General features: G+C 43.3%; 1 protein-coding gene across 2 annotated transcripts in view; it reads left to right on the top strand.

The window, feature by feature from the left end:
* THSD4 (thrombospondin type 1 domain containing 4) overlaps positions 1 to 13591 on the top strand; it is a 578057-nt gene extending 564466 nt beyond the window's left edge. For both annotated transcript variants that reach the window (XM_081050341.1, XM_081050340.1), the window contains 3 exons: positions 6041 to 6220; positions 9898 to 10042; positions 10444 to 13591. In XM_081050341.1, the coding sequence (XP_080906467.1) occupies positions 6041 to 6220; positions 9898 to 10042; positions 10444 to 10586 (468 nt within the window). In that variant the 3' untranslated portion in view covers positions 10587 to 13591. The remainder of the gene's footprint in view (positions 1 to 6040; positions 6221 to 9897; positions 10043 to 10443) is intronic.
* The last annotated feature ends 209 nt before the right edge of the window (positions 13592 to 13800 follow it).

Genomic DNA, 13800 nt, shown 5'->3' with positions numbered 1-13800 from the left:
AAGTATGCTTAACTCAGTGGTAATGATCAATTCAAATATATTACAATTTTATTTGTCAATTATACCTCATTAAAGCTTGGGAGAAAAGAAGCAGAAATAGAAAAGGTTGAGGTTGCTCATTATAAAGAACAGATAATACTGAATACTTTAATAGCGTGACTTAATTGATCAATTTTTGTCCTCGCTGTTCCAACATTGAACATGAACCCCCTAAGAAAATGTGGAAAACATCAGTCCCTCTTATTCTCATCATGATTACCATCAGTATTTTGAGTTCTTGGGCCACTTACCATTTGGCTCCCAGGGCTGGCTGGTTCTCCAAGGATGTTTTGGCTGATGGTCATGAATTATACACATTATCAGGACCTCTGGCTCCACATAGAATTTTATTTCGTTTAACTAGCTTTAAACACAGACCCTGAAAAAAGTGGACTGCCTTGTCCTTGTAAATTGATACAATCCTTTGGAAAGCAATTTGGCAATAAAAGTCAAGAACCATTAAAATGTTCATTTGCCCTCACCCAGTCACCCCACTCCTGGGGATTCATGTTAAGGAAATAATTAACAGAAGAAAAAAGCCTTTTCAACAGAGATGTTCATGACAGCAGGGCAGTGAGGGATATTATGGTATATCACAACTCATTAAAATATTATGTAACAAGAACAGTGATAATTAGGAAGACGTGGAAAGTACATATGATATAAGGGCAAGTGAAAAACAGAATATGAAAACTATGAACCTATGATCTCAACCACTTCAAAGTATAGTGATTGTTATATAAGCAACATGGGGAAATGTTTTCTTCTCAAATTTCCTTTACTGTTTTATAATACAAACTGTAAAATACAGAAAATTTAAAAAAGAAAGAAAATTCAAATATGTGCCATGGTAGCATGGTGGATATCAGAGTTACACATGCTTAATAACTGATCCCAGCTCTACTGCGCCTTACTTCTCTGACTTGGGGAAACTAATTTAACTTCTCTGAGCTTGTTTGGTCATCCAAATGTGATAGTAATACCAACTTCCTTGGGTTTTCATGAGTTGCTATACATATGGGGTTACCCATTGCTTAGGACATGGGGTGTACTTAATAAGTGTAAGTTCCTTTTTTTGCATGTTTATTATTTTTCGTGCCAGCTGTTTCTATGTCTTCTTTGGTAATAAAGCACCTAAAACTAAATCCCAAAGATAATTCAGAAGTGGTCTGACAATTAAGTTCGAGAACTCACCTTAAAAAAAGTGCTACATACCTCATTGCTGAATATCACTGAGGTCACCTTCAAAGTCCTCCCCTTGGGAAGCTATGCACCGACGCCAGCACCTAGTCCACCCTTCAAAGCAATTTTGGAACTCTTTTTCTGGAATGGCCATCAGAGCTGTCGTCGTATTACCTTTGATGTCCTGAATATTATCAAAATGTATTCCTTTTATTATTTCCTTTATCTTCGGGTAAAGAAAGAAGTCATTGGGGGCCAGATCAGGTGAGTAGGGAGGGTGTTCCAATACAGTTATTTGTTTACTGGCTAAAAACTCCCTCACAGACAGTGCCGTGTGAGCTGGTGCATTGTCATGATGCAAGAGCCATGAATTGTTGGCGAAAAGTTCAGGTCATCTAACTTTTTCATGCAGCCTTTACAGCACTTCCAAATAGTAAACTTGGTTAACTGTTTGCCTAGTTGGTACAAATTCATAATGAATAATCCTTCTGATATCAAAAAAGGTTAGCAACATCGTTGCAACAAGTCTGCAATCTTAATTATCAGATCTTGTATATGGGATGCCAGATATCCAAGGAAACTGAGGCAAAGGGAAGAGTGTAAAAGTGTAATATCAGATCATGACAGTGTTCACACACAGTGAAAATAAGGGTGCAATTCAACTCGCATGCCTCCCTATGTCAGAAGAGGGGAAGGGAGCGGGATGCTGGGTTTTTGCTTATGGGCTTCTTATTGACTCTAGACCTGAGCTCAGAGAGCCGAGTGGAGTGAATCCTGCTGAAGGCAGACCTTATTTCTGCTAAAATTAGAAACATGGACTGATTTCCCTGTTGTCCAAAAGGGTCAGAATATGATTGAATGTGAACTGAGTTTTGGTTCTCGATGTCGGAGCCTACTGTCACCTCCCTGCCCTGGGAATTTGACATTATCCCCAAAGAAAGTGAAATAGAGAATGCTTATTTATTGAAAGGCAAGTCTTAAACATTAACTGACTTCAGAATATAAAAATAAATGTTCCTTCCTGCCATGTGGGTTGAATGAAAGTTGGCATCTTGAACACCCCACCAGTCTGGTCATGGTGACTAGTCTGGGATGGACATGTGACCTAAGCCAAGCCAGACAGAGTCCTCCCCTGGGACTTTTACGGACTTCAGGGAAGAGATTCCCTGGGAAACTGAGTACAGGTGCCAGCAGCTGCCATACTGTGGCTTGCAGAGAGAGCCGGCCCAAGAGAACGAGACCTAGAGAACTTAGGGAGTCTTTTCCTCTCTGGAGGCAAAGTAGCCCAACTCTTATTTATAAGGTATCCCACCAAGTCTAGTATTCATGCCCAGATGTTTCCTTTCTTCCCTGTCAATTCTGGGTTTATTTCACCCTTAGTTTGTCTTAGTTCTGAGGGGTCTTTCACAGCCTCTGGTCATGGGGAACAGCCCTCTTGTCTGCCCATGTGTCTGGATCATATTTATTCTCCCTGGCATCTGAGCAGACACCTGTACTCTCACCTGGCCTTGGAACAGTGATCCACCAACGTACAGCTGCAGGAACGCTTTAAGTGTGGAGACATGTAGAATGGTTATGACCTCTCAGTGGAAGCATTCGTCCTATTAAATATCACTTTTGTCTTCTATTCTTTTCTCTATGAATTACATTTTATCTAATATTTGTATTACTCTATCTTATTTATCATTATTGATTTTCACCTGGTATAGCTTTGTTAGTGTCTTATGTAATTTTTAAGATATGTCTTTTGTATGCAGGACTATTTTTGTCTTTATTTTTACCCAATCTGCAAATCTCTATTTTTTAAGAGTTAAATTTTAACCATTTACATTTATTGTAATCGTTTATGTTTAGACTTTCTCCTGCCATCTTATTTTGTGTTTTCTGTTTAGTTTTCTATTGCCATGCTTTCTTGGGCTTTTTTGTCCTCTTTCCTTTCTACATATTTGTACTGGTTAGGCTTCCTGAATTCCTTGTTTTTTCTCTAACATTTTGGAAGTTATAAATCCTATTTTTGTTCGTCTAGTGATAACAGAAGAGACAAAGATTTAGCACAGAGTTTTAAAATGTTATGTTTCTAACAGATTAGGTTATCAGTTAGAAGCATAAACTGAAGGAAAAAGAAGCCCCTGAAAGAAAACAGAAGGCTGAAGTCTCGTTTGATTTACCTCCAGTCTCTCAATCTATAATACCTCCAAAAAGATGTTGAAGTCATCTGAATATAGCTCCATATTAATGTTCATTAATTTTATAGAAAATACTAATTTAGATTTTAATATAGCCCCCTCCCCTCCAAAGGTTATTTTTATTGAAATATAATTCACATACCATAAAATCCACCCTCTTAAACTGTACAATCAGTGTTTTATTTGTATGTCCACAAAGTTGTGCAGCCATCACCTCTAATTCCAGAACATTTCATCACCCCAAAGGAAACTCCACACTTGTTATTAACAATAGCATTTACTGGTGTCTTTGCCAACTTCTGCTCTTATATCCTGTGTCTTCTTCCTGTTTCTTTTTTGTTTTGTTAGACACCGTAACCCAGTAAGTCTTTCTAATAAGATCCATAAGCCATAAGTTTTCTGAGCCCTCGAATATGTGAAAATGTCTTCGCTTTGCCCTTGGACGTGAACGCTCCCAGGGGGCAGATGCCTTTGCTTCTTCCTTAGCACAGTCAGGCTGCTGGTCAGTACCTTAGCTGGCCACTCCCTCCTTGTCCCGAGGCCTCCCTCCTGCCACTCACGTCCCCGTGTCCATCACCGCCCTGACCTGAAGCCCTGGCGCCGCTTCCTCCTAGCGGTCCTCCTAGCGGTCCTCCTAGCGGTCCTCCTAGCGGTCCTCCTAGCGGTCCTCCTAGCGGTCCTCCTCTACGTTCACATTGGACTGTGACTTCCTCCTTCAGTTTAGTCCCATCTGTCTTTCACCATTCAGAGATTCCCCATCATTTCTGGTTGACCAAGGATGAGTACCCTTTCCTGTTTCAAACACTGTCTCATGCACACACACATACACCCCCATACACATCCATTCACTAGTTCCCAGACACACACATTCTGCCGTTTCTGGGCATTTCGGGTAGGAGAAGGCTGCAAGAGGTGCTCATTCTTCCTTAATTCCTAATGTCTTCAAGGACTTTCCAAACAGCATAAAATGACTTCAGATTTTGGTTAAGGTTTACGGTCTGCTGTCCTGCCAACCGCTTGGTACAGACATAGCTCCTCAGAGCAGTCAAGGGCCTTTCAAATCAGGTTTCCACACCCACTTCGCAGGTGAGACCGTAGAGACCTGGGAAAGTGCTATGACTTGGCCAGAGACACAGAACTATTTACTGACGACGTCAGACTAGTTTCCGTTCTCCTGACTTCAGTCCCATGTTCTACTCCTGCCGACCCCCGGACCTGTCACACACACGCTCTCCCCTCCTTTGCCTGGCAGCCTATTGCTGCCCTGCTGCCTCCGATTCTTTCCTTGTTGGCAGCACTTAAAGAAAAAGGACAAAATGTGGGTGTACACCCAATCAATAATCAACTCACACATTATGACGTGCATTGTTATACCGATGTTAGACCAACGAGAAAGATCACCTCCAGGGAAAACCCATGTCAGAGATGGCATAATACACACTGTACAAGCCACACAGGTAGAATACAGTCTGCCTGGGAGGCTGGGGTGGGACTCAACCTGCAGCTCAAACAAATAAATTAACTAATCAACATGGAAGAAAATAGGAAAAAAACTAAGAAGCTATTCTGGATGTCTAGAAGATGGTAGAAAAGGAGGCACAAAGTGGGAATTACTGATGGTGATGGTTATTATGCCCTGTGAGGCTAATTCATAGTCTGTCGGCTTGGGGTCTGTTTTGGGGTTTTTTTGTTTTTTGTAGAGATGTGGGTTTTTTCCCTGGTTTTATTTGACCACGTGTCCACCTACAGAAGCAAGGCTGATATTAAGAATTCCAGCTATAAGCATTGTTACAGCCTTTCCATAAAGGTAGTGGATTCTTTAATGTCTCTAAAAGTAGATAGATCACAGCTTGTAAATTTTTTAACCAAGAAGTAGTAAGTAAACCAAACTTGAACAAACAACATTTTACAAAGTAATAGATTTACGAGCAGTTACACGCATCGTATCTCCATAAACTAACAAAATGCACCAACATGTGTAGTTTTCTGACTGGCCGCTGGGGACAACACACCTCAACAAACTTCGGCACCAAGTTAGGAAGTGAGGGGATTGGGCTTTGTGGTGAAAGGCTTCCTGCTGGCCGCCCTGTTAGGAGGGGAGACTTAACCATAAGGGACATTGTCCCAAGCCTGGAATGTTCTTCTCAGCTTTGTACATCCCAAAGAATTTTAACGTAGCCCTCATGTGCAGTTGTACAGGTTCTGGGAGATTAATTCATTACCAGTGTCTACCCACTAAGGAACCACCAGATGAACCAGAATGTTAGTTCACTGTTTTACAGTGAGAGGTGGCAGAGTCTACTGGACAGAAACCAGCAACTTGACCGGCTGGTGTGTCCTGTCGGGGCGTCTCAAGGGGGCACTATTCCACCCTCAGCACAGAGGGCATCAGGGTCTCAGCAGCCAGCAGCCGGAAACTGTGGTAACTCAGGGCACCCACTCTCCATTCCAGATGCAGAACTGTTAGGAAAATCAGAATTTGTGGGCAACTTCTCTAGAAACATTTCCTAGTGCCCTTGGGCTCTTCCTCACTGAATTGATAATAGAAAGCACTCGCAAACGTCCCTTGATGGACAGCAGCTCTCATCACCTTTCCATCGTATGACACCATCTTTCTCTGCTTCTTTCTCCAGTGTTCCATCGAGTGTGGGAGCGGAACCCAACAGAGGGAGGTGATTTGTGTTAGGAAGAATGCGGACACATTCGAAGTGCTGGACCCTTACGACTGTTCCTTCCTGGAGAGACCCCCCAGCCAGCAGTCCTGCCACCTGAAGCCTTGTGGGGCCAAATGGTTTAACACAGAATGGAGCATGGTGAGTTGGGGTGCTCTTGAGAGAGACGGTATTCATACATTGTTTGTCTCCCATAGACATGCCTGGGCAATGCTTGGTGCCAGGCACAGGGCTCAGCCTTCAGGTAGATTCCCTGCGGTAATCTACTCCAGCTGGTCACTGTCAGGGCACCCCTGGGTCAGCATACCTGGTGAGTGGAGCCTGAGGCTGAGACAGTCTTGATCTCTAAACCTTGGAGGCCGTACAGCAGTGACACTCAGGTTTCAGAGTACATGAGAATCAGCTGAGATCTCGTCTGAAAAGACCAGTTCCAAGTCCACCTGGCCAAGCAGTTTGCATTTTGAACGAGCTCTTTAGGTGAGTTGGATGCAGGTATCCTTGGACCACATTTTGAGAAGTACTGTCGAGAGGATTGATGGCTGAAGGGATTCAAGGATGCTGCTGAGAAACTACATCACGGAGTGATCTTGTTATAAAACCCACTGAAATTCTAAAACCCACTGAAAACTCAAAGAATTTCCGTGGGTCTCAGTACCAGTGTGAAACCCACGCCAGTCAGCCCTCAGTGTGTATGTGTGTGTGTGTGTGTGTGTGTGTATGTACACTTTCTTTAAATCATATAGACTATATGGACCACTATGGGACTGCTCCTATTTCTTTCTTTGAATTGGCTGCTAGGACACTCAGCCAAAATTGTGGCGCATCTCTAAGAGAGAATTTATCAGATCTTACAAAATAGATTGTTCTTATTTTTATCTTCTTTTTACCCTCACGTTTTTGTTTTTGTTTTTGTTTTTTATCTTGTAGCCCTCCAAGCAGTTTTTAAGTCATCTCAAATCCTTTCTGTAAGGATGGAGAGTATTATGTAAATGAAGAGAGACAGAGAGTAGGAGACAGAATGGAAGAGTTAATTAAGAAACGAAAAGGAAAAGGATGGAAATAGTGATAAAATGTTTTTTGGGTTTTTTGTGGGGTTTTTTTTTTCAAGTAGAAGAGTTTATTTTCAAGGAACTTCCTAAAACAGAAAGCGTCCTCAGAGATTCATTCCTAATGACCATTTAACATGTGTTGGACCCACAGAGGCAAGATTCATTCTGCTTTGTGTCACTAAAGGTCTTCAAGCAGTGGTTGTAGGTGAGCCCAGACTAGGGGCCAAAGCCTTTCTCAAGATCTTTATAAGATATATGGATAAAAGCTAAGAATTCTGTTTCCAAACAGTACGAGTCTGCTCTAGTGATAACGGCCATTGGGCATGTGGTGAGCCACAACTCAGGGCAAATGGGGACGAAGGAGCAGTTCAGTGTCAGGGGGGTTTTGTCAACTTCTGAGAAATGGAACTAAATTATTCTGATGTTGGCCAAGACCCTTGAGAACACAATAACAGATTACTATTTTCTTTTACCTTTTGGTTTGGAGAGTCCAGAAAGGGCCAGGTTCACCAGGCCATATCAAAGGAGACAAACTCCAAAAACACCTGGCTGGATACAACCCAGATGTCCCTCAAAGTTGGTGTGGAACCTCCAAACCACACAATACTACTCAGCAACAAACAGGAATGAGCTGTTGGTACCTAGACAACATGGATGAACGTCATGTACATTTTGCTAAATGAAAGAAAGACCCCAAAAGCTATGTATTGTATGACTCCATGTACGTAATATTCTGTAAAAGGCAAAACTCTAGGGACAGAGACGGGGGTGGGGTGACCCTCACTGCAAAGGGACACACAAGGGGATTTATTGTGTGTGATGAAACTTTTATGGAAATGATGATAGCAGAGCAGTGACGGAAGGTACACAGTGATGAAAGCTAGATGTCTGAATATGCCTTGTTTTATAAATTTGAGGTTAGAACTAAGTAAACATGTTATATAATTATAAAGTGAAACTAATGTTTTTTAAAAAACAATCCCTAAAAATGGAAAATGAAACAAATTAACCTAAATGTGCATCATGCTGGTGGCATAAGCACTATTGCCTGTGGCTTTAAAACACAGGAATTTGACTGTCCATCCCTAAGAACAAAAGAACTGCAGAAAAATGTTTACATTGTTTGCAATAATCACATTTTTAGTGACAGTACTGTACTGTATTCTGAGATGGTTGGGTGTGTACTGTGTGATAAAGTAAACAACATACTTTTTGATACTATGATAATAATTATATACAATAGCAGGCATGATAATATGATAGTGTAACCCTCTTATTCCCAGTATCAAATAATAGGCTTCTCAACTTAGGAGAAAAAAGATACAGATAAAAACAGAGGTTTAAGTGAAAATCCTGTTATCCTGCGTTTGAATTAGAAGTATCCGTATGAACTCTATGAACTCATAAAGTAACTTATTTTACTCATAAAGAACTTATTTTACTCTCCTAGTTTTATCTACTGAAAGAGCCTAGACACAATGACCAACCAAGTAACAAAGAGCATAACTATCAGCCAGATGTGGTTTCAAAACACCACTCTCCTCTGAAAGGAAGCAAGAACTCCGAGAAAAATAGCTGATTACAGATCTGAGGACATATATGTGTAAAGCAGATTGGAATATCTTTTTGTACAAGGCAAGAGGAAGTTGTCAAAGACAACTGGGTTTATGACCTGAGGACCCAAGAAGAGGCTTCTGCTGCCGATTAATAGGGCATCAGTTAATACTAAAATATTAACTACTATAGACTCAATGAAACACATCATACATGTTAAATCCATCAATTACAAGTTTATAATAACAATAAAAAACCAATAGGTCACCATTGGAGGATGTTAGGGGAACCAAGTCATTATTCTAAATACTGATAAATAAAATAATCAAGCATTCCCTCTGACTTTCCTAATGAGCAAGCTGTACCAGTAGGTAACCAAAGAGTAAATACATGGGGGAGGGGATGCTTTAGAAGAGATTCCCAGCTAATAAAAGAAGAAGAGATGAAAGAATATTATCACCATTTTCCAACCCCGCAGGAACCAAAGGTTCTGGGCTTTGCTCTGCTGGTGTCCCCAAAAGAGACACATCCTATGAAGCAGTCTCACCACAAAAAGTCAAACCGTACCTGTTGAAGTCCTCTTATAGGGATTACAGAAGACAGAGGAGCTTGTTAAACTGGGGTGCAGTTGATATGTGCCACGGCAATGCCGGCAGCAACGTCCTGACTGTGGGAACCTGCAGGACAAATGAGTCAGGTCCTCCCACACCTCAAGTTCAAGGGGAGAGAACAGGAGAGGGGGACCTATGGATTAAAAGAGTCACGAAAAGCATATCAGCCAACGGCAAAGTGCAGACCTGTTGTGAATCCTCATTTTTAAAACTGATATTTAAAAAATCTATGAGATTCACAAGTGGAAATAAGAACATTGACGATATATTTTGAAATAGTTAGAACTATGTATTGTTAATTCCTAGATATTGTGGTAATTTTATAGAGACCTTATGTTTTAGAACGAAAAACTGAAATATTATGGAAGAAATGATATGATGTCTAGATTTGCTTCAAAATAATTCCCAGAGTGGATGTGGGTGGAGTATAGATGGGACGTAACTGGCCATGAGATGACGGGTGTTGAAACTGGTTGATAGTTGCATAGGAATTTGATTGTTCTGTCTCCTCCTGGAGAGGTTTGAAATTTTGTGATATTGGCCCTCTCCAGTATGCTGAGCTAATAAGCTGCCAAGAAACCTACCGTTGTCCCTTTGTCCCCAGTGCTCCAAGAGCTGCCAGGGCGGCTTCCGGGTCCGGGAAGTGCGCTGCCTGTCAGATGACATGACCCTAAGTAACCTCTGTGACCCTCAGCTGAAACCAGAAGAGAAAGAATCATGTAACCCTCAGGACTGTGTTCCTGAAGTCGGTGAGTAGGAATTCCTATCTTGGAGTCAAGATTCCTCTCTGTTAACAAGTTCTCTGGGGTGAAAATGCCACGCCCATTTAGGTCTCTCTGTGACCTTGTGCAAGGTCATGGAGTTCAGGACTCAAAGCCCTGTTGGGGGGATATGTTTATGGCACGGGGATGGCAATCCAAGCCACCCACCGAGAGATCAACTTTGGTGTGAATTGATTAAAATAGCAATGCATTCAGAGATTTGGTTTCATCATCCTTAAAGTACAAGTAGTGAGACCAGGCCAGCCCCCAGGCCGCCCCCTGCGGGTAGCACCGCAGGTGGCCCAGGAGGAGCCCAGCCCCGCGCGTTCTCCCCGCAGTAGCCGCGGCCCTGCCCCTCGTGCTCAGGCTTTTGTTCTCTTCCGCTGCAGATGAAAACTGCAAGGACAGGTACTACAACTGCAACGTGGTGGTTCAAGCGCGACTGTGCGTGTACAACTACTACAAGACTGCCTGCTGTGCCTCCTGCACTCGTGTGGCCAACAGACACCCCGGCTTCCTGGGGAGCAGATAACACCCCTGCACCACGTGCCTCGGGCAGGGCGGGGAGCCTGCGAGCAGGGGGCTCCCTGGCCCAGGGCGCTGCCCGCGGCTGGGTCACCACCCTCGCCTTCGGTCACGTGTACACGTGGTGCCAACGAGCAGAGCCACAGCTGTCCTCTGAGCGTCGCCATAAACTGATGCTCTCTCCTTGGGAAACCTGGCACCTGTCACGGTGCCCTCTGAAAACCAAGCAGAGGGGAGTGCAGGTGGCGCTCGGCCAACTCGGGCTGGCACTTTCTGCGTCAGCGACTGGGCCCTGACGGGGCGCTGCCTCAGCCCCGGAGCCCCTGGCCTTTCCAATCAGTGCCCCTGGAGAGTCAGAGGGGGCAGCCCCCCACCCCAGGGCCCCGTGGAGCCCTCCGTTACCTCAGCCCGGCTGTGCCTAGCTTCATTCTCAAAGACATTGGGCTGTGTTCCTGCCTAGGACACAAATATCTCCTGTCCATATAGTGCTTTATTGTTTCACAGGTATATTCACATGTATTCACTCATTAGCAGCTCACAGTGCCCCAGAAGGGGAGGCAGGGAATGAATCATTATCCCCATTTTACTGACAAGGAAACTGAGATTCAACTTTGATAATTAACCTGCTAGGTATTTTCACCTGTCCAGTGGCAGAGCGGAGTCCTTACCCTAATCATCTGACCACAGAACCCTCACCCAAGGCCTGTGCTGACGTCTTAGGTCTGCAGGCTGCGCTTCCTTTCAGACCAGGAGGCTGAGAGATTTCCCAATCAGCAAACTAAGCCCAGGTCTTTGAATTCTTCCCTCCTGCCAAAGGTCAAGACCATCCACTGTATCAGTTTCAGGAATCTGTTTCTACTTATCCCTTCCCCCAACAGTCACAAATCCTCGTCGGGGGATTCTGCAGGATTTGTTAAACCTCATCCTTAAAGGAAACCTCATGTCCCATGAGACCAGAAAGCCATTGGGCAGCAAGGTGATTGGCTGAAATTCTGCTTCCATCCTCCCCGGGAATGGCAAGTCAGGGTCCCTTTGGACCACAGAGCCTTCAGTGCCGCAGAGTTCCAGAGTTTTGTGTTCCCATCCCTTCCTCAGCTAGCTCTCACCCCCCATCCCCACCCCAGGCTGTTCTCCACACATCGCCCAGTGGAAAGATTTCACCAACCCATCCCAGTAAAAAAAAAAAAAAACACCTTATGTTTATGTTAGAAAGAGTCTCCCTTTGGTCTTTCTGGTTTGATTTACAGATTTCTCTCTATGACGTCAAGTCCTTCCCTTTCCCCTCATGACTTACAACCCATGTCCGTCCCCCCCACTCCCCACCCCCCACCCCTAGAAGTGAACACTGAGATCGACATTAATGCAGCCAGTCCAGAAGGGTCTCTGAATGCCAGTGATGGCAGGAGCAAGCACCGCCCTGATTCGCTACATCTAACTCTGTAGTTCCAGAGGCTGGAAGGGCGTGCAATAAGGAGAAGAAGAAGAAGAAAAAAAACAAATATATATATATATATGTGTGTGTATTATTTTTTCTTTCACGCATTAAGAAAACTAGCAGGTAAACAAATTGTAAGCTTATTATTACTATTGTCCTGGGCCTATTTCTCTTTTAAAGCCTAGTTCTTAGCAATTGAGTTTCTCCCATGAGCCCTTTAAACCAAAAATCTGCTAATTTAATGATCATTTGCAGCTTTGGGAAGCAGTATCACCTGCCTGGTCTGACACACTTCGTTAGGTTCCCACTACCCTTGAATTTTCAAAAATTCGATTTGGCTTTTCTGTGGCTGTCCTTCTCTTCTGGAGAGCCCCAGCCACCACTTCCCAGAAGCAGCCCATCTCTCCTGATTTTAGGGAACTCATGCAGAGAAGCACTCAGAAAGAGGCTCAGGTTCCCTGCCCACCAAGCGTATGGGGGCGGGGGAAGCACCTAAACTAGGGGGCTTTTTTCTCTTCCAAAAAATAGCTTAGCTATTCTTGGAATTCATTCATCTATGGAAAGGTTATAAATTACTACAGCGGGTTTTATCAAGTTACGTGTTGTAGAGATGCAATTTTTACTAATTTCCTAGCTGCTTTTGTCAGCATCTAAAGTCTTCGTCCTTAGCACAACACGTACGATACAGTCCATTGGGATTTCCAGTGATAACTTTCCTGCCGAGGGAATCTAAGAAAGCTCTTGTTTTGATGACTCCCTCCCTCCAGGTCTCCCTTTGTTGCACCCCATTATTTCACCCTCTCCTTTCTATTACCTGCCATCTCCTCCTCATTTTTCTCGTGTCCTGTTAATGTCCATAACGCAAAAAATTGAAATTTACATTTGATACTGTTGTTTTTCTCCTGTGCCTGAATTTTAACATTAGGTGAATTTAAGCTGTTACGTGTTTTTCTCCCAAACATCAACAAAGCTCCAAACAGAAACAGATTGCTTTTTCACTTTCAGTTATTGGAAAAGGAAACTGTGCCCCTTACAGCTTCAGCAAAGACCACTTTACTGCAGTCAGGTCTTCCCATTCCCACGCTGACTTGCGTTTTTCCCCATGGAAAAGGAACAGCGTAAAAAATACGACGCTGCACAAAAACTTTGTAAGCCCTGCCACTCAGTTCGGTTCCTGAAAGTCCTGCTTGATTCCTCTGCTGGCAAGCTAGTGGGGGCTGCACCCCAGGGACCTGCAGTGCGACAGGAGCTCTCGGGGCTGTACCCGTCTGTCCCTTTGCCTTACTTGTCTGGTCCAGGGTTCTTTGAGTTTTCCTTTTTCATTTCCTTGAATATGTATCATTTACTTATGCTCAAAGTATTTAGCATTCAACACTCTTTTTTCCCTTTAAAACACATGGCCTTACAGAGGGATGAAACATGGGAAATAGAAACGTAATTTATATTCATCAAGTTGTGTGGCAGAGAGAGAAATCAGTTATTACTAATATTACTAGTACCTTTTTTTTTTTAACTATGGCCATTTCAGAGTTTAAATATCAGTTTTCTAATGTGGAAGAAGACACAAATAGAAGTGGTAAAAAAAAAAAAAAAACAGGACTTCCCTTAAAACAGGCTCAATAATCCAACCCAAAGGCGCCTACGTGAGCTTGGCAGGTGGAGGCCAACATTTGAGAGATATAAAACATTTTTAATATGTCTTAAGGGAAGATAGATGCCTTTCTGGTGAAACGTGTAGATGACATGAAGTTAGAGAGCTAACAGCTTGGGGAGCAGTTTCTGGATC

The sequence above is a fragment of the Rhinolophus hipposideros genome (genome assembly GCF_964194185.1).
Source record: "Rhinolophus hipposideros genome assembly, chromosome: 5".
NCBI classification, from domain to species: domain Eukaryota; kingdom Metazoa; phylum Chordata; class Mammalia; order Chiroptera; family Rhinolophidae; genus Rhinolophus; species Rhinolophus hipposideros.
This window is presented reverse-complemented; position numbering and strand designations above follow the sequence as displayed.